Source organism: Eulemur rufifrons, chromosome 10 (assembly GCF_041146395.1).
Source record: "Eulemur rufifrons isolate Redbay chromosome 10, OSU_ERuf_1, whole genome shotgun sequence".
NCBI classification, from domain to species: Eukaryota; Metazoa; Chordata; class Mammalia; order Primates; family Lemuridae; genus Eulemur; species Eulemur rufifrons.
In genome coordinates, this window is record NC_090992.1 from 5,508,784 (window position 1) to 5,535,450 (window position 26,667).

The 26,667-nt window shown below is 42.0% G+C and overlaps 1 protein-coding gene across 2 annotated transcripts in view; it reads right to left on the reverse strand.

The window, feature by feature from the left end:
• Positions 1–9,087: 9,087 nt before the first annotated feature.
• The window catches only part of ETF1 (eukaryotic translation termination factor 1), a 28,062-nt gene continuing 10,482 nt past the window's right edge, over positions 9,088–26,667 (reverse strand). For both annotated transcript variants that reach the window (XM_069484090.1, XM_069484091.1), the window contains 9 exons: positions 18,299–18,474; positions 17,776–17,915; positions 14,417–14,555; positions 13,896–14,086; positions 13,004–13,133; positions 12,609–12,764; positions 12,121–12,185; positions 11,153–11,300; positions 9,088–10,886 (listed from right to left, as the gene is read on the reverse strand). In XM_069484090.1, coding sequence (XP_069340191.1) covers positions 10,804–10,886; positions 11,153–11,300; positions 12,121–12,185; positions 12,609–12,764; positions 13,004–13,133; positions 13,896–14,086; positions 14,417–14,555; positions 17,776–17,915; positions 18,299–18,474 — 1,228 coding nt within the window. In that variant the 3' untranslated portion in view covers positions 9,088–10,803. The remainder of the gene's footprint in view (positions 10,887–11,152; positions 11,301–12,120; positions 12,186–12,608; positions 12,765–13,003; positions 13,134–13,895; positions 14,087–14,416; positions 14,556–17,775; positions 17,916–18,298; positions 18,475–26,667) is intronic.

The following is a 26,667-nucleotide window of genomic DNA, read 5'->3' on the forward strand; positions in this document are numbered from 1 at the left end:
CCAGGCTGAGGTCAATTAAGAGTGAGGAGGTGGGGCTTGCTCTGTGCAGGGCTGGGAGATCCCAGGCTGGAAACCAGGGAGCTATTTATAACAGCCTAGCCAAGAGGGAGGGCCTGAGAGGAGCTGGGGAGCTCCAGTAGGCTGGTACAGAATCTGCAGGAAACCCAGGCCTCTGCTTAGGCAGGCCTTTCCTTCTCTTCCGTAGGGGGGCGAGGGGGGGGGGCGGCAGGGAGGTTTGATCCTCTGAAAGCCCTATGAGGCAGTAGGGATCAGGTGCTGTTCACTGCCTTAAGAGGGAGGGACAGAGGACATATGCTCCAGTGGCCATGGGGTCAGGCTTTTGGGCCTCTCTATGGTGGGAGTATTGGGCGTAGGATTGATAAACTGAGGTTTTTTTGAACAAAAAGGCCAGTGTGACACCCAATAACATGACAGTTGCCTGGTACCTCCGTGCATTTTCCTTTTCATTGTTTTCCTATGCTTGCCTGCTCAACCAAATTATATACCTCTGACAAACAGAAACCAAACCTTCTCTTGCCAGTGGCACTTCCCTACCAAGACCGAATTGGGTGCTACTTTTGTCTCCCCATCCCACAGGAGCCTCTGGCCAGTGGGTTTGTGCTTTTCTCACCTAAGCATGGCATTTTCTCTTGGCTGGGTTTGCCACTTGATTGCACACTCCTTATTGACATGGACTGTGTCTGCCTTGCTGACTACAGCAGGTCTTTTTTTTTTTTTTTTAAGGCAGGGTCTCACTGTGCTCAGGCTGGTGTCGAACCCCTGAGCTGCAGCTATCCTCCCGCCTCGGCCTCCCAGGAAGCTAGGACTATGGGCGTGAGCCATACAGCAGGTCCTTAAATTACATTTCATTCAAAGTCACTTCCTTATAATGTTGATGAGAAAAAAATCAATTCCCAGCTGGAGCCACGGTCTTTGTGGAGTTTGCACATTCTCCCCAATTCTGCATGGTTTTCTCCAGGGACTCTGGTTTCCTCACATATCCCAAAGCTGTTTAATATTGGAAGCATTTTGTTCTTTAGAAGTTGCTGATGTTTTGTGACCCAGAAATATGCTGTAGGAACTTAATTCTTGTTTATATCAACTAGCCTATGGTAAAATTGGTTTCGTCAAGTCACAGCTTCTAGGAACCTATCAAAGATAAGTGAGGACTTAATATACTGTATATTCTATTGCCTGGAATAATAAAAACAATTGCTTTTGGGTTTTTTTTTTTTGAGACAGAGTCTCGCTCTGTTGCCAGTGCTAGAGTGCCATGGTGTCAGCTTAGCTCACAGCAACCTCAAACTCCTGGGCTCAAGCAATCCTCCTGCCTCAGCCTCCCAAGTAGCTGGGACTACAGGCATGTGCCACCATGCCCAGCTAATTTTCTTTCTATTTTTTTAGTAGAGACGGGGCAGCAGGGGGGGGGCTCACTCTTGCTCAGGCTGGTCTCGAACTCCTGAGCTCAAATGGTCCACCCACCTCGGCTTCCCAGAGTGCTAGGATTACAGGTGTGAGCCACCGTGCCCGGCCAAAACAATTGTTGAATGAAAGAATATGAGTCAATGATAGCTAATACTGTTTGTCGCATGCCTAATGCATACTTCATTGTCACATTTAATCAGTGTTTTACAGATTGGGAGTCAGCTTCAGCTGTTTAAGTGCCTTTCATCTTAAGTGGTAGAGCTGTGATAGGAATCGGTGACTGACCAGAGTAGCCCTGCGCCATGGCATGAAGCTGCCTTCACGTGGGCATCCAGGTGGTGCCGAGCAGCTAGGTGGGTGAGGTGGGGCAGACATGGTGGAACAGGCCTGAGCTCTGGCTGCCACACACACCTCTCTTGCTGTTAGTGCTCAGGCCTCGCCCCAGGACGAAGATGCTGCAGAGGGCCAGGAGAGCTGCCAGGAAATCCTTCTAAGCAGCTTACTGAGAAAGACCCGCTCTGATCTGCAGCGGGTGCGGGGGGAGTCCTGAGGCAGCGGCTATAGGGGCTGGAGGGCAAGCAGTAGTGTTTGGGGGCTCCTCAGATGTAACCAGGGACCTCCTGTCTCTCAGTCTAGCAGGATAGTCTTCATCTTCCTTGACTAATTGTCAGCAGCATTTGGCTTGTATGTGATCACCTCTCCCTGAAATCCTCCCTCTCATTGCTGCCATGCCTTGGTGGACAAAGCTCTGGTTTTCCTCCGCCCCTCCTGCTGCTCTCTTTGAGTCTCCTCGACTTAGACATTAAGTGCTCCAGTGCTTCAGGACTCAGGCCCAGGCTCTCTTCTCAAAGTACACTGTGCCCAGAGGACCTCTTTGACAAGCAAATCTTAATGTGTCATCTGCCTTGCTTAAAATACCTCAGTGGCTTCCCATATTCTTCAGAATGAAATCTCAGGTTGTCAGCAAGGCCTCTGAGGCCCAGCCAGGTCTGCCCTGCTGGCTTCTCCAGCTCCGTTGTCCGCCACACTCCCCCTTCCTTCTCTGAGCTTCATTCACACCGGTCTCCACCTATTTCCTCAACTGTGCTCGCTCCCTGCCCTCCGTGTTGTTCTCACTAGCTGGCGTGGTCTTCCTCCTCTTTGCTAGGTCAAATTCCCCTGCCACAGACCCTCACATGTGCCTTCCCTCAGGTGTTCATCTCAGCTGGGATTTCACATTCACTGAAGTGGTCCTTTAGCCTGGAGGCCCACTGGGACAGGGATTGTATCTCCTTTGCTCACAACCATATTCTATTCTAGGGTCTATCACAGGGCTTGGCTGTGGTAGGCACTTATTTTATGTAACAAGTAAAGTAAAAACTTAGTTTATTTAACAAAACACCCTATTTTAACATTGAAGAAACTGAAAAAGAAGTGACTTCTGGGCCCAGGGTCACAGAGCTAGTAAGTGGCAGAGTGGGAGACAAACCTTGGACACCTGGCTCCAATTTCCATGTTGTCAGCCCCCTGCACTGAGCTGCCCATCCACTTTGTTAAGTAATTTTTCAAAGTAAAGAAGAGAGGAAGAAGAAAGATATCTGAGAAACGGGGGGCAGGGGGGTCTCCACTCATGGAAATGCAAAGTTGGAGATTTAAGAATGAAAGATCACACTTCACCAGAAAACATATATGAATGGCAAATAAGCATATGAAAAGATGCTCAACATCATTGGTCATTAGGAAAATGCAAATCAAAACCAGAATGACACCAGCAATGAACAATCTGAAAAAGAAATTAAGAAAGCAATTCTATTTATGATAGCATCCAAAAGCATAAAATACCTAGGAATAAATTTAACCAAGGAAGTAAGACTTATCCACTGAAAACTACAAAACATTGCTGAAATAAATTTAAAAAGACCTAAATAAATGGAAAGACATCGTGTGTTCATGGATTGGAAGATTAATATTGTGAAGATGCCAATACTACCTAAAGCAATATACAGGTTTAATGCAATCCTTACCAAAATTCCAATGACTTTTTTGCAGAAATTGAAAAGCCAATCCTTGAATTCATAAAGAATTTTGAGGATCCTTAAATAGCCAAAACAGTACTGAAAACATAGAACAAAGTTGGAGGACCCAAATTTCTTGATTTCAAAACTTACTACAAAGCTACATAAATCAAAACAGTGTGGTACTGGCGTAAGGTTAGATATATAGACCTATGGAGTAGAGTTGAGAGTTCAGAAATAATCCCATACACCTGTGGCTAACTGATTTTCTCTAAGGGCACCAAGACCATTCAATGGGGAAAATAACAGTCTCATCAACAAATGGTGCTGGGACAACTGGATATTCACATGCAAAAATAGGAAGTCAGACACCCAACCTCACACCAGATATTAACAGTTAACTCAATAGGAGCATAAAAGGCTTATTGGAAAAAAAGAAAAGAAAAAAATTAACTCAAAATGAGCCAATAACCTACATATAAGAGCTAACACTATAAAACTCTTAGGTAAAAACAAGGGTAAATCTTTATGACCTTGGATTTGGCAAAGGAATCTAAGATATGGCAACAAAAGAAAAAAATAGATACACTGGACTTCATCAAAATTAAAAAGTTTTGTGCATCAAAGGACGTTATCAAGAAAGTAAGGCCGGGCGCGGTGGCTCACGCCTGTAATCCTAGCACTCTGGGAGGCCGAGGTGGGCGGATCGTTTGAGCTCAGGAGTTCGAGACCAGCCTGAGCAAGAGCGAGACCCCACCTCTACTAAAAATAGAAAGAAATTATATGGACAGCTAAAAATATATATAGAAAAAATTAGCCGGGCATGGTGGCGCATGCCTGTAGTCCCAGCTACTCGGGAGGCTGAGACAGGAGGATCGCTTGAGCTCAGGAGTTTGAGGTTGCTGTGAGCTAGGCTGACGCCACAGCACTCACTCTAGCCTGGGCAACAGAGTGAGACTCTGTCTCAAAAAAAAAAAAAAAAAAAAAAGAAAGTAAGAGGCTGGGCAAGGTGGCTCACACCTGTAATCCTGGCACTCTGGGAAGCCGAGGCGGGTGGATCATTTGAAAAGAAAATCATTTTCTTGGAAAGGCAAAGTCATAGAGAAAGAAAGCATATCAGTGGTTGTCTAGGGCTGTCAGTGGGAACAGGGATTGACTGCAAAAGAACACAATTATTCTAGGGTTATGGACATTGAATTGTGGGATGTTACACAACTATACACATTTATTTTAAAAAAATAACCAAACTATCAAACTATACTTACAGTGGGTGAATTTTATAGTTTGTAAATTATACCTCAATAAAGCTGTTAATAAAGAAACAAGGCCGGGCACGGTGGCTCACGCCTGTAATCCTAGCACTCTGGGAGGCCGAGGTGGGCGGATCGTTTGAGCTCAGGAGTTCGAGACCAGCCTGAGCAAGAGCGAGACCCCATCTCTACTAAAAATAGAAAGAAATTATATGGACAGCTAAAAAATATATATATATAGAAAAAATTAGCCGGGCATGGTGGTGCATGCCTGTAGTCCCAGCTACTCGGGAGGCTGAGACAGGAGGATCGCTTGAGCCTAGGAGTTTGAGGTTGCTGTGAGCTAGGCTGACGCCACGGCACTCACTCTAGCCTGGGCAACAGAGTGAGACTCTATCTCAAAAAAAAAAAAAAAAAAAAAAATGAAAAAATAAAAAAAATAAAGAAACAAATGATTAGCAGAGTGAAAAAATCAGAGCCCTGAAATCCGAGTGGCTTCCTGGCCTTTGGATGAAGTCAGGACTGACTCACATTCCTCTCCAAACTCACCCTCTCATCTCTCCAGCGGAGCCCTGCTCCCCATGCAGACCTACAGCCCCAGATGACACGGGAGCCCCCTTCACTCCTCTTACCCGCTCACACTCATCACTCTCTATTCCTTCCTTGTTAACAGTCTCCACTGCTGGACCTGAAGCACTGAAGGGCAGGGCCTGTGCCCAAACTGTTCCCCATTGTATATGGGCGTCTTGCACAGGGCCCAGGACACAGGAAGTGTCTGTAAGCGCCAACTGAGTGAAAGAATGAGGCTGGGTAAACAGCCCCTTCTGCAGGCCCTCTAGGTCCACCCCAGTTGGTTCATCTTGTTCCTGCAGGGCAGTCTAGGCTGGGGACATGCTTGGGTCTGGACAGCCATGTAACATGGAGCAGGCGTGCTGGCATCCATCCCTGATTTTTCCTCATTCTGAAGCCCAGGCCCCACCTCCTTTCTCCCAGGTGGCAGGATATCTGCATCTTTGCCTTCACCTCAGAAATTTCTTGCCTCCTGCTTGGAGCCTTTCTGAAGCTTCTACTTTCTTCCCCAGGTCTCATGGCTTCCCTGAAAATGGGTATGCCATCTGGGTTTCCTTTGGGTGGGGTTGGAGAGCCAGCAGAAGGGGCTGAGGGTATCTTGGCCGAGTGGGAGAGGGAGCTGGCAGTCAGGGAAACCTAGATGGGGGCTAATTTGGAAGCCCAGGGAGAAAGCTGGAGAAGCAAGTTAATCTACACACACAAGCCAACCCTGACTCACGGGGAAGTGACTTCAAAACAGCTTTCATAACCCCTCCTGGACGTTGGCCACCTTTCCTCTCCCAGCTCGCTCTTTGGCTTCAGGCCACTCCCTCCCTCTGATCCTTCCTTTTCTCATCCACAACACTGGAATGAATAGGACAGGGGTTGGTGAGGCGAGTCCACCTATCTTCTCAACTGTACTAGCAACTGTTCTCTCCCTTCTTGAGTGAAGAATGACTTGGATTTGCAGTGGCTTTGGAACCAAATGGACCTGACTTTGAGCCCTAGATTTTGCCACTTAGTAGCTTATGAACTTGGATGGGCAGATATAAACAGCATCTACCTAAGTTTTTCTAAGGATTACATAACTGTTCAACAAATGTCAGTGACTATAGTTATTTTACAGACGGATAGATAGCTCAAAGCCCAGAGTGAGGAGTAAGGAAACCGTGCAGAGCTGGGTTGAGACTCCTGCGCTCTCCTCTCTGTTCACTCATCCCTACTTCCTTTGGCAAACTGCCCTCTCCACTCTTCCAAAATTTAAGGGTAAAGCAAGTGAGGTACCACTTAATGCTTGTCAGAAATCCACCTCCACAACTTCAGATGAAGCAAATTTCTTCCACAGCCACATGCCCTTAACTCTAGCACCACCTTGTGGTCACCAGCACACACTTAACCTGGCCACCGCCAGAGGACCAGGGTTGGCAGTGGAGGGACCATCATCAGAGAAGCTCCCACCTAAGCCCTTGCTAAACGCCACTGTACTGTGCACTTCTTGTGCCTTACCACATTTAATCTTTACCCCAGTCCTTATGAAGTAGGCATTATTAAAGGGAGGGAAATTGCTGCTCACAACATGGAATAATTTGCCAGTCTTCCAGGTAGAGCCAGGATTTCTATCCCAGTTAGACGTCAAAGGTTTCTGCTCCCTACTATGCTATCCTGATAGCTTTCACAGCCTGAAAGGCATGTCAGATTCAGGACCTGCCCCGTACTGTCAGGGAAACTGAAGGGCAGGAAGGGACTTACCAGAAGTCACAAGCCCAGTTAACAGCAGAGCCAGAACCAGACCTCTTCGTAAGACTTCTTGTCCCGGGCTATTAGCTGAGCCCCAGGTGAGCCTGCCAGTTTCAGGGAAAGACTTCTGGAGATGCGTATACCTAAAACACAGCTCACCCTGTCAGGGTTTAGACTTAATTTACAGAGAACCCTGGAGAATTGTTTTCACGTGTACCTCTAGGTCCTCTGTTCAGCCACCTGCCTCCTCAAGCAACTTGTGGCACCCAAACGACGACAAAATGAGCAAGTAACTGTGCCCTGCTTCTCTGGCTCCAATGTGATGCTTCCACTTCCACACCCCGTAGTCAGTCAGTTTCTTTTTTCTGAGACCCAGTCCCATCAGGGTGGGACTTGGCAGGTGGGAATCCCAGCTGGCTCTCACTCAAATTGGCAACGAGGGGGGAGGGAGGGGGAAAAAAAGAAAAAAAAAAAATCAAATTGGCAACAAGGGAGAAGCTGGCCTGAGGCTTGAATTCCAGCTTGGCACTCAGCCCTGAATCCAGTGTGCCTGTCTGGGAGTGTCATGGCATGGGAACCAGAGCCAGAGAACAAAAGATGGCAAGTACTACAGGCCCAGACAGGCAAGCACCACAGCTCACATCCTGCTCCACTGTGTTGCCTTCCAATACTTTCGAGTTCAAGAACAGCACCTAGGGATGCATTAAGAGGGAAAATTACAACTCCGCTCGCACAGGCATGCCTACTCCTTCCCAAAGGATAACTGGATTTCATCAGGGCCATCATCTAGATCAGATGAGAAAATGTGTGAAAGTATGCTGAAAAAGCAAACTGCCATTACTGGTCAATTCTGCTTACAGCATTAAGTTTTCTCAAATCTGTAGAAAGCAAACCACACGCCACCTTGGTTCCTTAACTAGGCTGCCTAAACTACCAGATAGAAGAGGCTCCAGGCACCTCAACCTTTGAAAAGCAAACGAAACAAATCCTCTTCTGCTCTAAAACCCTGGCTCCATTGGCCCAGCCCCTGACCTGCTCTCAGATGGGGCTATTACCCAGCGCAAGGTATGCAAGATGAGGGCAAGTGCTTAGTTTCTGTTCTTCCATCTGGACCATTGTAAGACTTAAAATAAAGAGGAAACTCTGAAATTGAGCCTGGGATAAAATTTTGGCATTATCACTAAGAACCTGCTGCTGGTCTGTTTCATCACCTGTAAAAATGGGGTGCACTTAATATCCCTGCATGGAATATTAAGAGTTGCGGGATAACATAACTGAAATACCTTTTAAAAAGAGCAAGATTCCCTTTGGCATGCATGTAGAATGGGAAGATACAAATTAATTTGGCTCCAGCAACTTGAACCTCCTTCCTCTAGTATAACTTTAGAATCATGACATCAGACCTTTGCATATACCCTTCCATAGGCAAATGTAAACAACTCAAATCTGAGGCTGAAAAGTTATTAGCCATGACTAATCTGACATATGCCTTGGAGAACTCACACTACCTCTAGTTCAGACTTTTCTAGGAATAGTCCTAAAAAATCTCAAGCACACAAGGTGTATTCTTAAATATGGTTTAATACTCTTCTCCATTTCTGTACATCACAACACCAAGATTTCGCTGCTTAGGATCTCTCTGCAGAGGCTATTAGAGAATGCAAAGGCTACGGTTTTCACCCCCTCTTATTTACGTGTTTGTATGTGTAAGTGTAATACATATCAGTATATATTGATACACACATCAATATATAATGCAATATATATCACCCAAGAGAACACATTGATTAAAGAAATACAAAAATTTGGCATCATTTCCAAACTTAAATAGTAAAAATAAAAACTACAAAAGGAGCTGCATACCCTAAATGTATCATGTGAAACAACAAGCATTTTCAAAAATGTAAATTTACATCCAATTTCTCTGGTCTTGTCATATCACATCAGACCCATTTACAATGGCAAAACCCTAAGGTACTGCTGTGAAGAGAGCATGTTTGCTCACTCTTGGGTGTTCTGCAAACAAACAGCAGAGCCCAAAGCAAAAAAAGAAAAAGGAAAAAAAAAAAAAAAGAAAAGAAAAAGGAAAAAAAAAAAAAAAGCCTGTTCCGGTGAAGCCTCCTGCGTCGATGAACACCAAAGAATCGACTCTTCTCACTGGGGGTTGAGACATCAGGTTACACATTGACAGACAGTCATTTGGACCTCAGAGTATACAGTGTGAGAACCAGAAGCTTTACATTTAAGACATACTCCCTTCATTCAAGTGAAACAGGATTATTGGAACGATAGGCAGGTCTGTAACCTGGGAACAAGGAGCTGGTTCAGACCAATAAAGCTACAAGTGACTGAGTCAAGTCAGTAAAGAACAGCAGTCAGGCACTAAAGTGTTAAAAGTACCCAATTTGAAAACCAGATGTGCCCCACTACCTTCGTCAGTGTGGGGGTGATACCAATTGACTTTTAAAACCTTTGGTCCTTCAAAGTCCGTTTGGTATACTTTTTTCCATTGCTACTGCTGGGCACATACTATACACTTTGTTCACTGTCACCACCTCGGGCACGCCATGACCTTGCATGTCAGCTGGGTTCAAGTCTGACTTATAGCCCAGCTCTGAAGCATAAGCTTCAGGGTTTTAGGCCAACTTTTGGATCCAATATGGTCTTAAGTCCATGGTGCCAGAAGCTGTGTCCCATCCCTTCCCACCCATCTCCCCTAATTTCTCATGTGAGAGGTGCTTGCTTGTAAGCCCCACGTTAGAAACAGATGTTCCAACCCCACCAGGAGGTCAGAAGTTTATAATTACATGCAGTCGTACATGTCTTGTCCGTCGTTCCTGTGAAAAACCTTGCAGTTCATTTTAATAAATCAAAACATTCACATAATCTCATGCCATCCAACACAAGGAAAACACATCCACCTCCCTTTTACCAAGGATAGACCCAAGCAAAATAAAATAACCTTTAAATTTCTTTGCTTCCACTTAAATTGCATGTTTTATTTCTTCCAATCCCAGCAATAGCACAGAAGCCCCATAATATCCATCCCAAACTGGTTTCTAGTAGGCTAAGATTGTGGGGACCCTTGTCAAACAAGTGATACAAAGGGCTCCCAAACACCGGGCACAAATGCGTCTGTCTGCCAAACAGAAGTAAACAGTGCACTGGCCCAAATGCTTCATGAGTCAGTTGGATTTTGCAATGCGATTTGCATCCTTGAAACTGCCAGTCTGGAGGGGGAGGGGTAGTGTGAGGGAGTAAAGTTGAAATTGCCTCCTATTAGCTCACCCTTTCAACATTAAACAGAGACCGAGAGAGAAATGGTTCCAACATTTCACCACATATATTTCTTCTTATGCAGTCTAAGCTGAGAATGCCATGTAAATGGGTCACTGCGAAATGCAGCAATTTAATTTTTCTCCAATCAAAATAAGAAACAAACCAGTATGATCTTACTTCTATTAACTTTTGGAGGTTTACAGCAGTTAAAGTATTTTTGCTTCTATGTATGAAGGTTAAAAAAATCTTTTTTTTTTTTTTTCATAAAATACAAGAGCAACCAATTTCACCATCGAGTAAAAGTAAAAACTGGGATTCTTTTTTAAATTAGTCCAAAGTGGCATTTAGGAACTTAGTTGTAGGCTGCTGCGCTGACACCATGACAAACCAATGTGTAGGGTTGGATCTGGTTTTGTTTCGGTTTTCTTTTCAATATCCAATGCTCATGGATTAAGTTCTGGAAATGTTCCAATTGTAAGGCAGGGATCTGTTTGGATTCCACCACGGGTATGCTCCTTGGGTTGGATGCTGGAGGGTGAGGCACATTTTGCCGGACCCATGTCGACTACCTAGTAGTCATCAAGGTCAAAAAATTCATCGTCTCCTCCTTGATATTCCATTCCCTGGAAATCTACTCGGTACCGCAAGATACCTGGGGAAACAAACCAAAGGGGTAAATTATCTGTGTTCATGGAGTGGGGGTGGAGGGTGGTCACTCTAAGGGAAGCCCAATTCTCTAGTAGAATTACAGAAAGCAAAGAGTTAATGGTAAAAATGGGTCCAAATTAAGGAACCCGTAGCCACCTCCTGCCCTAATCATCTGTCTCAGTAGATACTGAGCACATCTCACCTGAAGAAAGGCTAGATAGGACAGGCCTTGGCCTGAGACCCGGGTTTTAAATTTGATTTGCCACTCACCTCCAATTCCACCAAATCCTTTCACAAATTGGGATCCTTCTTGTGACTTATCTGTGACAATTTCCAACGTAGCTCCAAATTTTTTATAGTTGTTAGCAAACCATTCCAACAAGGGCATACTCTCAATAAGCTCATGTTCCTGTCCTGTCTACAGAGGTGACCATGAGATACAAAAACAAGGGGATTAGGACCTGTCAAGGCTTAGCCCCCCACTCCCCCTGCCCACCACCATTCTCATTCTCTCATTCATAATGCGTTATGCACATGTATGTTCATATGCGTGTCTATGTGTAAAGCTAAGTGAATTCTCAGTTTTGGTAACATAATGGGACACAGCAGAGAAATTCTGATTATTTCAAACACTTCTCCTCAGGCTCTGCCCTCAGTAATAAAATGTCAACACACTCAGTGGTTTTTCAGCTTATGATTCCTGTTGTTGATTCTAGAAGTCAGGTTGTTGTCGTGTCTCTAAGCAGCACTCATTCAACAGCCCAGAAGAGACAAGCCAGAACTGCTTCAGGGAGTGGGGCCTTGTAAAGAACAAAGCTCTCCAACTCAGAATCTGTGGAAGCTGCCCCTTAGGGCCATCTTGTGGTGATACATTTAGACCAGACCCAGAGAAGTTGCTGCACTGGAAGAGCTGATACAGTAAACGAAGAAAGCAGCACAGGTTTCACAGTGCAGGAGAGGCACTACTCAAATTAAATTCTCCTATTTATAATTTCAAGGATAATGAGAATGTTTTCCTGACTGCTTAACTACTTTAAAAAATAAGAGGCCACAGTAACCATAAGGTGGCCTCTTTCCTTGGAATCAGATTGGAATGTGGCAGAGAGGAGCTGACCACCTCCACTGACACCCCACCCTGAAGTATGCGCTTCAGCACCCCAAGGCTGACACTCTACACTGCCAGCCCCACACGTGGATTCCTTGCATGTGTCATCAAGCCAAGAAAACAAATCACATACCTCTTTGTCTGTGAAATGAGATTTATCCTTTTCTTGTTCTGGAGTTAGATAGAGAATTTTCTCCTCTGTAATATTAAGAGGAAAATGTGTTACCCTGGCTCTCATATTCTAATGGTGTAAGCCCCACAAGATGAGGTTAGGTTAGGAGAGGAATGGGCTCCTAGATTCACTCTATCAACCTTTTTTCCATAATCACATTAGCACGCACTGAATGTCTACCAGGTATAAATGCTCAACCATAAGGAAACGTCAAAGACATTCCAGATACAGTTCTGGTCCCCAGTAAATTTAACAATCTTAACCAGACATTAAATAGTTCAAGCAGAAAAATCTATGCAGGTATGTGTTAGAGGCTGAAGGAGTGGGGAACAAGAGGGTAGATCCGTCTTGAGATTGCTCCTACAATCAGCCACCCTTCCCTAATCTCCAGCCCAGGCTTCCTTAATACCCAGGTAACAAATAGCAATCTTATTTGCTAATTCTCATACCTTCTGTGCCTTGGCAATGAAGAACATATCTCATTATATCCAGATTTTCATAGACTATTAGAATCTCTACAGCTCCCATTTCCAAAGCCTTTAGTGTATCTTCGACGCCAAAACAGTATTTGCCCGTGTCCTGGCTGATTTCATCAAAGTATCGTCCTGTGATTAGGGACAGGTCAATTCGACATTAAAGTTTTCCCAGTATATACAAACATACTTGTTAGACCTAACAACTAAAGATTAAACATAATGGTTTCACTGAGGCAGAAGATTTTAATAAAAATGCTAAATCTTGCTCTCTTTTACCTTTTCAGTGTCTTGTTTCATACAATCATATGCATACATATATATACAGAAACATTTCAAAGAATAAGTAAAGTAGCTTATTTCATTGATACCTATTAATTTCTTCTCTTGAATGAATTTCACGTTGGAGAGGACTTCAGTAGATAACTCAATAGCTTGGTTGAATCCATTTTCACCACCATAGGATATATCAACTAATTTTAAAACTTTTGATTGCAACCTCTGACACACACAAAAAAATATCGTTAGTACTTCAAAACACCTTTACCAAAACCCACTATCTCTTAATGGCATGGAAAGTTCAGCATTATGATCACGAAAGTTTAAATATGGGGAAGGAGCCTAATTTATTCAAAAGCTACTCACAGTGAACAATGCTGTCAGGGTAAACTTTCCCAGCCAATCATATCACACATTCTATTAGACCTACTACAGGATATCTCATCAAGCACAAACAAAAATAAGTTTCTTACAGAGGAAAGGGGGAATCACTGGCTCCTGCCAAATAAGGCAGTAGAAAGCTTAAGACATTTTCTTTGGTGGACTTTCTACCATAACGCCATCTCCTCTGGAAGAGTAACTTGGGGATGTGTTACGGCTGAGCCCATGGCATAAACCAAAAGACCCTGCTGGATTAAATGCTTTGGGCTAATCAGCTCTGTCATACTGTTGAGAGTTTCAGTGCTTTGCTTACCTCCAGGAATAAATCAGAAAGATACTACTAAACCAGGGACCTCCACAAAGCCTATAAGGAACCCACCTAAAAATGGCTGATTTCAGAAGAGAAAGACCCAGAAAAACATGAGGGAGTGTTTTCTAATAAACACCTGTAATGACACCACCATTTATCTCAGAGCTAGGTTTTTAACCCAAGAAATATATCACTGTAAGTTCAAAAAGATGTGTATGCTCCAGTGCTCATACAGAAGACTCATCTACTCCCATCTAGAGATATACATAATGGAGAGTCTACGCATCACTTACCTGATCAAACATATCAGATTGACTTAGTTCAGTTTTGAAGTCGGCTGATCCAGCTAAAACGAGACCAGCCACATTCACTTTGTCCCCAGAAATAAACAGCTGCACAGCAGTCTCTGCTACTTTCCGAACATAGTTATGTCGCTTTTCCATTCTTAAACGGGCAAAACGCAAGGCTGACTGACCTCCTCTACCTTTGACACAAAAGTAGAGAGAGAAAATGGCAATTATTAAGTAGTACAAGATGCCTTGCAAATTAAATATAAAATCATGTCATTATCCAAGTAAAGGACAAAGAAAAATCACCATTCTCTTTCTAAACGTTTAGCGTAAACTGCTACTCATTTTCAGAGACTGACTACTAATTCTGATGCCAAGGGAAGAGCCATAAGCACCAATGAGTCATGAGTCATTCCAGGGTGCTTCTCTCCCATCATCTGGATTTACTTCCCCCGCAACATACTATTTATTTTCCTTATTGCTAGACACAGAGCAAGTAGGCTCATAGTCTCCTCCTATATTACCGTGTTTCTTTGGGAGATCCACAGTGAATTTGTGCAGGACTTCTCTTGTGTTTCCTTGGAGAGTGCCAAAAAGTGCACCACTACCATCTATGACAATGAATCCAAACTTGCTATCATCGGAAAGTAGTGCTGTAAGGGCCTGAAAAGGAAACACATATACCACAAGCTAAACCCCAAAGCTTTGCTTAGGTCAAGACAAAACCTGAAAGAACATAAACAAACTCTTTCAACCCACTCAACATGCTATATTAAGTACTGTGGAAAAACACTTTTATGAAATAATCACAGACTTCAGCTATAACTATGTAACTCTTATGGACAAATTTGAACCCAACAGAGAAATAACCAACAACATCTATATGAACCCCTTCAACATACCTGACCTGGGCATGTGAATATAAAACCAATAAAAACATCTGTACACTCATGTTTATAACAGCAATATTCATAACGGCTAAAAGATGGAAGTAACTCAAGTGTTCACCAGTGGATGAATGGGTAAGCAAAACGTGGTACAGTCATACAATGGACTATTACTCAGCCTTAAAAAGGAAGAAAACTGTGCAATATGCTGTTACAACATGTATGAATCCTGGGAACATTATGCTAAGTCATATAAGCCAGTCACAAAAAGACAAATACTGTATGATTCCACTTTTACATGGTGCTCACAGTCGTCAAAATCACATGGACAGAAAGTAGGAATGGGGGTCGCCAGGGGCTGGAGAAAAGGAGGAAGTATACCTATTCTTGTTTAATGGGTATATAGTTTCAGTTATGTAAGATAAAAACAGTTCTGGAGATGAATGGTAATGACGGTTGCACAACACTGTCAATGTATTTAATATACACTGAACTGTACACTTAAAAATGGTTAAGATAGTTAAAAAAAAATTCAAACCCTCCCCCAAACAAAACTCAAATACAGAGTTATAAGGCTTAACCTTTTCCTAATTCTTGATTTGTTTTTAACTGATGATAACTTACGAGTATAGCATTCAAATTCAGGATCTAACTTCCGAAAGTTGACTTTCTGTTACCATTAACAACCCTGACGTTAATAGGCAGTATCCAGTATGGCAAATAAGAATATCTTGTAAATCAACTCAGGAGGAGTACATGAGTACAAAACTCAGAAACAGTCTATAAAAAGCCCTTGTTTTGAAACATTTCACTTAACTCCTGTGTCTTGAGCACTATTAATGGTATCTGGATATAAAACTCAAACTCAGATTTAAAGGTATTATAGTATAGCTGAAGATTTTGAGTTTATTTTTTTTAAAGTGACACCATCTTGCTCTGTCGCCCAGGCTAGATACAACCTTGAACTCCTAGGCTCAAGTGATCCTCCCACCTCAGCCTCTCCAGTAGCTAGAACTACAGGTATGTACCACCTCACCCAGATAATTTTTAAATTTTCTGAACAGACAAGGTCTTGCTATGTTGCCCAAGCTGGTCTTGAACTCCAGGCCTCAAGCGATTCTCCTACCTCAGCCTCCCAAAGTGCTGGCATTACAGGTGCAAGCCACCGTGCCCAGCCAATTCCAAGTTTTAAGAGGAAACCCCTCCTTCTGGGTTAGCTTTATATCCCAATTATTTCAGCCTCCCCAAAGAGAAAATATTTAAATAGTACAGGGACCCACATAGACAAGAGTTCTCATGACGGAGTTTGAATACTATAGGCTTAACAGATTTCTAATTGTCAGGTGGCAATCTCTTCAGAATGAAGAAATTATTACCCATTTCACTTTAACCAAGAAAATACCCCTTCAATAATTGACAAGAAAGCAGATCAACCAACTAAGAATCTAACAAAATCATGCTTGGTAAAATTAGCATTAAGACATGCATATTGCACATGTTAAAACCTAGCCTTATAATGATGTTAAGGTACATTGACTGAGATTTTCAACAAGTCAGCTTATCAGAGAACAGACTCATCCCTTGTAAGAATTATAATTACCCTTATTAAACAGGATATAAATTGTGTTGTACAGTATATGACATTCATTTCTAGTTATTGACCTATCAGTTAAAGCCAAAATATACAAACCTAGCAAGATTAAATGCTACCTTGGAAAAGGAGTTACGATTTAGTAAAAACAATGAGGCTATCTCCGTAAGTGAGCTAAAGCCAGACAACATGGATACCAGGTGCCATTTAAATCAACAAGATTCAAAATCTGCTTTCATTAAACTAGATACAGGTACAGAGTGGGTGGCTAAGAGCCTCCCCAATGAAGCCTCTGCCAGGAAGACAGTGTAGCAAAGAGAAAACCAGTCTGGACTGTCTATGCAGTTGACCGAGATCCAACTGGAAATGAATTTCCCATCAAGTTAGCAAAAATCATCCATTGTAAACTGTGTCGACAAATGTCAGTTCTAATTCCACTGTAGAGGTTTTTCCCTAGGTCGATGAAAGGCAAGAGACTGAACTAGGAACCAGCTGCGAATTCTTGATTGTTCTACTGTTGACTGATTTAGGTCACTCTAATGAGGTTTCCTTTCCACCATTAAAGTTCATCTTATGGCAGCTCTGTCACTCAAAAGTTTCATGGGGAGAGGAAAAAAAATAGAGCTCTTATAGTCCTGCCGCTAAAAATTTTACAATGTGTGAGGTGAAAACTAAGAATGCAAGAAATATGGGCAAGCATCACCACTACATAGGGAGAGATGGAGATTAAGCAGCCAATTATTTCTATGCCTCTAATTATTTCTTCAAACCTAGTTTAGCACTTTCCTCAAACATGCTGAATGATCAGCGTCATAATAAATTTAAGTTTTCTGACTTTTGAAAATAGCTACCTATGTAAAATAGTTTAGAAAACAGTCTGGCAACTTCTCAAAAGGTTAAACATAGTCACTATATGACCTAGCAATTCCACTCCCAGATATATACCCAAGAAAAATGAAAACATATGGTCACACAAAAACTTGTATATGAATATTATAGGATCATTATTCATAGTAGCCAAACCATAGAAACAACCCAAATCTTCATCAAATGATGAAATATATATATAAAATATGGCATATCCATAAAATGGAATTATCATTTGGTAATAAGAAGGGATGATGTATACTGATGCATGCTACCGTATGGATGACCCTTGAAAACATACAGCTAAGTGAAAGAAGCCAGTCACAACAGGCCACAAATTTGTATGATTCCATTATATAAAATGTCCAGCATAAGCAAATCTATAGAAAGAAAAGAGGTTAGTGGTTGCCTAGAGTGAGAGGGGTGAGGGGTGGGGTATGGGGAGTGACTGCTAATGGGGATGGGGTTTCTTTCTGGAGTGATGAAACCCCCACCGCCATCAGTGGAGTGCTCAGAGAAATGTGCTTGAACTTCTTACCTCCGTATGGAATTTGTTGTCACACAAATACAATGACGTATTAATTGGTTTGAAAGGTTCAAAGTCAATGTTGACTTTCTTTTCCTTTCCTTCTTCTGTTACAATTGTTCCACAGTAAACAACCAGACCATTTGGAGGTACTGCAAAGAACATAAACAATTTCTCTATTTTAATCCACACCTAATTTTCCTCAATTAACAGAAAATGTTCACACAACCTATTTTCCCTGCCCCTTTAAACCACAATTTAAATAAAGCAGAAATAGCCTTCCTTAAATCTCTCAGGCAGAATTCTCTCCCTAATTTTAAAACTTCCTTTGAGATGTTTCAGTGGGATTTATTCCTTTAAGTATAGTAAATACTACTTAACTTTCAACAAATAAAAAACAAAACAAATAAAAAGTTAAACACCAAGGCCAAAGGGACATTGATGGAGGCTGGCTGAGCACCATGGCAGGATCAAAGTAAAAAATGTAACCAAGACAAACAAACTTGAGAAGGAAAATGATCAAACTCCAAATTACCTTTGTTATAAAGTTTGAGTCTCTGCTGTACAGATGTAATGGCTCCCAGGACTGAAAGGCGGTTTACTCGTGACTTAATGTTAGATGCAGTTCCAAACTCATCTGCTAACATTTTTGCCACTCGTGAAATCTGGTCTTTGGGAGGAATGATCAATGATATCATGCTGGTGCCATTGCTATGGAAAAAAGAGTAACTCATTAGAGGTTCTAATGTCACATAAGTAGAAGGTTTAAAAATCATGTTTTTCTTTAGTAGAATGAACTAAAGTGAGATGCCCCTGAAGTAACAGAAATAGGTCTCTCTCAAAGTAGTAATGTAGGGACTATACTAGTGTTGTTCACCAAAGTATGCCCAGAGGTAGGAACAGTGTTCAGAATATAGTAGGTGCTCAATTATTTGATTGACTAGCGAGTGAGGTGAGCTATGTAAAGAAGGCACTTGAAGGGATACTTGGGAAACACCTCATATTCTGCCACGATAAGGAAAGAAGCTGTAATAAGGGGGTGTCAACAGGCTGGAATATGGCAGGGAGACCTGTCCATGGTAGAGACTTAGAATCTGGCAGCTCTTCAGTGGGAGATGCCATGCCAGGATGATACAAGTCTTTCAGAAGTCTAGACAAATTTATAGTCACTAATTCAGCTCCCTAAGCACCTTGATAATGGGAAAGGAGAGCTTAGGAAGTCACACAAATATCCCAGTTATGAAATCTCTCTCTCTCTCACACACACAAACTCTCTTTCTCTTAATGGCAATGTATCAAATGCATTTGCATTCGATTAAAAAGAGCAATGCACTGAGAGCTTGATCAACTCAGGGTTCCCAAACAAATTCAGATTTCTAGAACTAAAAAACAGGACCAAACTCTGAACCATGGAGGATACTACCAAGGCCCTATCACACAGGAGGTCCCTTTTCAACAGCCATTAACACATTTCCTAACTTCAATACTGATGTCAGCAACAAATCTTTTTTACTCACACCTTTCCAAAATACTTATAACCATCAGCTAAGAAATACCTATTATAATATTCCTACTTCTACATGAAGCAAACATAAAACTGTGTATCAAAACATATCGACTCAATACCAATCATTAGGAAAATGCAAACCAAAACCACAACGAGATACCACTTCACACCCATTAGGATAGCTACTATAGAAATATCCCAGAAAATAACAAGTGTTGGCAAAGCCGTGGAGAAACTGGAACACTTGTGTATTGCTATTAGCAATGTAAAATGGTACAGCTACTCTGGATAACAGTGTGGTGGTTCCTCAAAAAAAATTAAACACTGAATTTCCATATGATGCAGCAATTCCACTTCTAAGTATATACCAAGAGTGAAAGCAGAGACTCAAACAGATACTTGTACACACCAATGTTCATAGCAGCATTATTCACAATAGCCAAAAGGTGGAAACAACTCAAATATCCATTGGTAGATGAACAAACAAAAATGTGGGGTGTGTATATGTATAGATATGCACAAATATTATTCAGACTTAAAAGAAGGAAATTCTGACACACTACAACATGGATGAAATCTGAACATATTATGCTGAAAGAAATAAGCCAGACATAAAAAGACAAATATTATATGATACCAGTTATATAAGGTACCTGTAGCAGTCAAATTTCACAGAGACACAAAGTAGAATGGTGGCTGCCAGTGAGTGGAAGAAGGGGAAAATAGGGAGTTGTTGTTTAATGGGTAGAGTTTCAGTTTTACAAGGTAAGACGGAGTTCTGGAGATTGGCTGTAAAGCAGTGTGAATGTACTTACTATTGAACTGTGCACTTATAAATGGTTAAAATTAATACTCAGAAAACATGGAAAAACATTAAAGGACACCATCGTCTGTAGTCCTAGCTACTTGGGAGGGTGAGGTGGGAGCATCACTTAAGCCCAGGAGTTGGAGGCCGTAGTAAGCTACGATTGCACTGCTTCACTCCAGCCTAGGCAACAGAGTGAAACCGTCTCAAAAACAAAACCAAAAATCCCAAAAACCAAAGGGCACCAAGAAGGAAGTAACAAGATGAAAAGATAACTCACAGAAAGGGAGAAAATATTTGCATATCATAAAATCCGATAAGATTTATGTAAAGAATATCTAGAATATGTAAAGAATTCTTAGAAGGCCGGGTGTGGTGGCTCACGCCTGTAATCCTAGCACTCTGGGAGGCCGAGACGGGTGGATCGCTCGAGGTCAGGAGTTCGAGACCAGCCTGAGCAAGACTGAGACCCCCATCTCTACTAAAAATAGAAAGAAATTATCTGGCCAACTAAAAATATATATAGAAAAAATTAGCTGGGCACGGTAGCGCATGCCTGTAGTCCCAGCTACTCTAGAGGCTGAGGCAGGAGGATCGCTTAAGCCCAGGAGTTTGAGGTTGCTGTGAGCTAGGCTGACGCCATGGCACTCACTCTAGCCCGGGCAACAAAGCAAGACTCTGTCAAAAAAAAAAAAAAGGCAAAGGGCTTGAACAGACATTTCTCCAAAGAACATATAGGAAGGATGTGGAGAAACTGGAATCCTTATTCAATGCTGTTGGGTAAAGTGGTATGATGCTTTTGGAAAAGACACAGTATGCAACAGGATATTCCCCTTAAGGTCTGTTAACCTGACAGTTTATGCTAGAAAAGCCCAAGCATGTTTTCTTGAGAAATGTTAATTGTATTTTCACTAAATTATTAATAAACTGCTAATCTTTTTATGTTAAGAAAACTAGCGTACCAATTTTATAAGGAGAACAAATGGCAATATAAACAGAATTGAATCTACAACACATAGGACATTAAATGCCCAAACTCTATCCTGACCAGATCTAAAGGCTGGCTTTATTATAAAGCTATCAGTATAAACTGAGCTGATTTTTATCTTAAAGGCAAAGGTTGAGCTGATATGAACCAAAGCAATGAAATGTAGTATCATTTAACAAACTGTTTCTACCTGATGCTTTGTAAGTCATAAGAAAGTTACTTCCTGAGACTTACAGATCAGGCCCTTAAAACCTAAGACAAGTTTATTACAACGGTTATAATAATTAGAATCATGGGGAAACGTGTGGGGTCAAAGAAAGAAAGTGAGAAGACTGCCAGAAATGTCTAAACTGTCCCCTAATTACTGATCTTGCATAAGAGTAGCCCAATATGCCAGCTTTAGTAGAATTTCACCTATCAGGAGTCCAGTGGAAGCTGGCAAGAAAAAGAAATTAGAAAGCTGGTTACAACATCAAATCAAATGGGCTTATGTGCCAAGTGACTAGTAAGACAGAGGAGAAGCAGCACTGTAAGGGGACAACAAAACCCCCCTATATTACTCTGTACCTACAGGTATTTGAAATCTGAAAATGTCTGGAATCAGATTCTAGGAAACATATTACCATATAGTGAAATTAATTTCATTAATGTGTACTATGGTGTTTTCTCTCAATATTTGCATTGGAAAGGGACCTCATTTACAAGAGACCCTGCCCTGGAAGTTTTCTCCTAGTGGTCAATTCCACAGGTCTTCCAGGAAGAATTTTCTTTATAAGCAGACAAGCTACCCAGTACTCCCACTATCAAAAATAGTTACTCTCAGATTGTCAACTAAAGTTAAATCTCCCAAACCAGCATTGTTTCTGTTGGTGTGTCAACTTGAAACCTAGAAAGCTGGTTCATAACCTGTGATATTTCCCCCAGTGAACTACAAGTTGATCAAAGACAGCATATAAGAGAGTATGGCGTGTGCTCTGCTGCCACCCCTTGGATAGGGGAGCAAGTATGCTGGGCAATCCAGGCAGTCAGGAAAATAGGATACACAGCAGCTTCAGCAGTCATCACAAACATTTGCTAGGCTTCTGAAACAAAACTTCTGAAAAACCCTTTTTGACGATTCTTTCTGGAGTTGTATCAAACTCTATAGGCCAAGGAGAGAAAAGGAGTTTGCTCTGGGAAGGGCTGGAAACACTGGGCAAGTAAATTTGACTTCAAATATGATCTAGATTGTAGGTGCCATGCTACCTACCTACCTGGCTTGACTAATGCACATGGAAAATACGAAAATATAAAAGATGGGGGAAATGAAAGGACAAACAAGTTTGAATACCAATTTTACTAGTACTACAATTTTGTTTCCCGATGAACAATTCTAAGGGGGCATATATGTTCATCCTAGGACTCCTGGAATCTTTAGGGACCAAGGAAGTTCTTTCCTTAAAGAAGGGCTCAGTTTTTCAAAAAGCTGACATGCTCTGACTCACAGAGTAGTTTCCTAGGAGATGGAACTAGCAAAGAGGCAATCAGTAGGGAATGGAATGAGAGGCAGATCCAATTCAATTGAGGAGCGAAGATTCAGAGCTGAGATGAGGCATCAAACCCTAAAGGTTTAGAAAGTTTGAAGCTAAACCAAAATGCCTTAAGGCAATCCTTAAAGCAAGATAATGATGTAGAGGGCAAAGCAATGACCTTAAGATAAGCAGCTACTTACTTTCCATTGTTGATAGGTTAAGAAGATAAACATTCATTAAGCAACTCTACGGTATAGGTATAGCACAGTTGGGCAAACTTATACTCAAATCCATGTAATATTCCAGAGAGGACAAAATAGTGAACACAACTAAGAACACGATCCTGTCAAAGGATTCCGTTTAAGAAATGGTTTAGAAGCACAGCTTGCCTAAGAATTTTTTGTTTGGTACATTCCTACCAAGTTGTTAAAGCTGAAGCAGTACTTGAAAGTTAATCTTGGCCTCTTGCTCCTTTTGAATTACGTGCAAAAGTTCACTTTTCATTAGTTTCCCTGCACACCTCTTCCTACCCTCTGTAGGGAAACCTTAAGTTTCTGAATTTATCTTTATAAATAAGACATCAGACTGAGGAGAGGAAATGCAGATTATTAAATGGATACCTTCTACTTTAAAAATTCAAAGGGTACTTTAATAATTCTCGATGTTTTATATGTTAGGTTTAACACAAGCAGATCAAAGTTTTTACGGTTAAGTTTCCAAATTAAGGTAAAAACACTCATTTACCCCTGAGGGAAGCCAATCAAAGTTGTCAGACCAGTTTGTGTAACACTAAAATAAAATTAAGGAAGCTATTTCATGTTAGAGAGGAGACAATGAGAAATAAAGCTCTCATTACTATAACCTTCTTTAATTCTAATAGTTTTCCTTCACTCTTCTGCTGCCACGATACTCCTTTTCCAATATCAAAAGGCTCTCATTTAAGAAGAGCCAGTGAATCATTAGATACAGTAATGACTCACACGGAAGTTATAAAAACTGGGAGAAACGAGACATAACATACAACAATGTGTTGCCCAAAGCTCCCAGGGGCCTCTGCTCTCAGAACTCTTCTTGTTCTCATTGGCTTTAGGGACACTTTCCCTTATCCAAGAAGCTTTCATCAATGCCTCTCCCACAGGATTAACTCCTGAAAAATCAAACAGCTGGGAGACAGGAGGAAGTAGTTGTAAAACAAACAAACAAACAAACAAACAACCAACCAACCCAACCCCCAAAATAACAACAAAAAACCCCAAATAAAACTCTGACAGGGAGATAATTTAAATAACAGCTTTCACTTTCCTTCCTCTCAAAAACAGAGGCTACTGACAAGGAAAGGTTTTCTCTCTCTAGGACGGGAGGTCATACTAGTATCACCAGCTACTCATTCAATCCAAGGATTCGTGGCCCCTGAGCACTGCCCACAGACAGACATTTACATGATTACTGAAAACTGCCAGGACTGAAAGATCTCTAAGGAAGAAGAAAACTCAAGGTAATCAGAGCAAATCCTGAGTTGTGCTGTGTGTATGTGTTTGTGTAACTTTAGGCCTCTCAGGGTCCCAGCCTTTGGATTCAGGAAACTTCTGAAGTAGACGGTCATAAGAATGACAAGCAAACAAGAAAATTTAGGCACCCTTTGATCTGTAAAAATCTTATTAATATTCATCATCATCATCACCATCAACAATCCTCAAGAACAGTCAAGTTTGCATGAGAACTCCAGAATCCTTGGAGAGCTTTCAAAAAAAAAAAAAGGACAGGCGCAGTGGCTCATGCCTGTAATCCTAGCACTCTGGGAGGCCTAGGCAGGAGGATCGCTTGAACTCAGGGGTTCAAGACCAGCCTGAGCAAGAGTGAGACCCCTATCTCTACAAAAAATAGAGAAATTAGCCAGGCATGGTGGCGCATGCCTGTAGTCCCAGCCACTCAGGAGGCTGAGGCAGGAGGATCACTTGAGCCCTGGACTTTGAGGTTGCTGTGAGCTAGGCTGATGCCATGGCACTCTGGCCTGGGCAACAGAGCAAGATTCTGTCTCAATCAATCAATCAATCAATATTTAAAAAGTTCAGATACAAAAGATCCCTCCTTCAACCATTCTGGCTCAATAGCTCTTGAACAGGAGAGTGAAGGTGGTAGTGATCTGGGGTGACAAGAGTCTTAATTTTCAAATACAATAGATTCTAACACAGACCTAGGGTTGAGAATCACAGTGTCTGGCCTGCTTTCTGCAGAAGCAGGATAATCTCTGGGTTAGCTGAAAGTAAAGAGCCTCTACAATCTTACCCTCACCCAAAGAACAGGAACCCATAGGAGCCACTTGCTGTATTTACCCTATGCTATGGCTTGAACATGTCCCCCACAATTCGTGGGTTGGAAACTTAATCCCCAGTGCAACAGTATTGGGAGGTGGGGCACAGTGGAAGGTGTGAGGGTCATGAGGGCTCTGCTCCCATGAATGGATTAATGCTGCTATAAAATGGGATTATGGGAGTGGGCCCTCATGCTTGCTCACTCCCTCTCTCTCTTTTGTTGTCCTGCCATGTGAGGAACAGTGTTCCTCTCCCCTAAAGGATGCAGCGCTCAAGGACCCATCTTGTAACGCACAGACCAGACACCAAAACCTGCTGGTGCTTTGATCCTGGACTTCTTAGCCTCCAGTACTTTCGAGAAATGATTTCTCTTCCTTATAAATCATCCAGTCTCGTACTGTTGTTACAGCAGCACAAAAAAACTAAGACATCCTAGCTATTACAACCACACTGAATTTTAAGAGCTCAGAGAGGCCCAACTTTTAGCAGCCAGAACACCCACTTCCCATCCAGCTCATCAGTCCCAAGTAATAGAACTTTCAGGCTAGGACCAAGAATGTTTTAGAGACGGCCTACCATACTCTCTGGTTGGGATTTGGAGTATATGCTTCCCAAGCAGCTTTCATCCGGATTGTTTGATGGCTGGGTTGTGGCCTAGAATATGGCTGGCCAAGGTCTTCACCATCCCCTTTTAAAGATACCATCTATTCCTGTCTCACAAAGCTCAACCTAAATCTCAGCCAGATCACTTCTGGGAAAGTCACTAAGCCAGCAGTATTATATGGCTCACCAGCTGAAAATCAATCAACTCTTCTTTAATTTCCACTCCATTTCCGAAATTGTCATTATTTTATTCATTGTCAGTTTTCCATTTTTCTTTTCCTAAATGTGCAAAACTAAGTTTAAACTTTTAAACTAAAGTGGTCTTTTTGATATGGGTTTAATATGGGAACAGAATAGGAGAGCACAGGTTTTAGAATGAGGTAGATTCAGGTTCATATCCTGTTCTATCACTTAATGGCTGCATGACCTAAAGCAAATTACATAAATCCCTGTGGGTCATTTTTTTACTTCACAAGGTCGTGAGTATACTGTAACATATGTCAAGTGCCTGTGCTTGAATAGCAGATAGTAAGTGATCACTAAATGATAACCAGATAGAGCTCTAGCTCTTTGCCCTTCCCCCACAATAATAAAAGTTAGAAAGAATTACTATAGTACAGCTACAAATGGGGGGTGGGAGGGTGGGAAGTACTGTCAGGTGGTGTTGAAGTCTTATTTGAATCCAAGCAAGTCTGGCAAAGAGTTGATTTTGTGGCCGGGCGCGGTGGCTCACGCCTGTAATCCTAGCACTCTGGGAGGCCGAGGTGGGCGGATCGTTTGAGCTCAGGAGTTCGAGACCAGCCTGAGCAAGAGCGAGACCCCATCTCTACTAAAAATAGAAAGAAATTATATGGACAGCTAAAATATATATAGAAAAAATTAGCCGGGCATGGTGGCACATGCCTGTAGTCCCAGCTACTCGGGAGGCTGAGGCAGGAGGATTGCTTAAGCCCAGGAGTTTGAGGTTGCTGTGAGCTAGGCTGACGCCACGGCACTCACTCTAGCCAGGGCAACAGAGCGAGACTCTGTCTCAAAAAAAAAAAAAAAAAAAAAAAAAGAGTTGATTTTGTGGTGGGTGATGGTCACCTTTAAGGGACTTCAGGACTTGCCAAATTTTCCACAGAACAAAAGAACTAAACCAAAAACAATACGGCCAGAACAGAACCTGTAAACCCTGT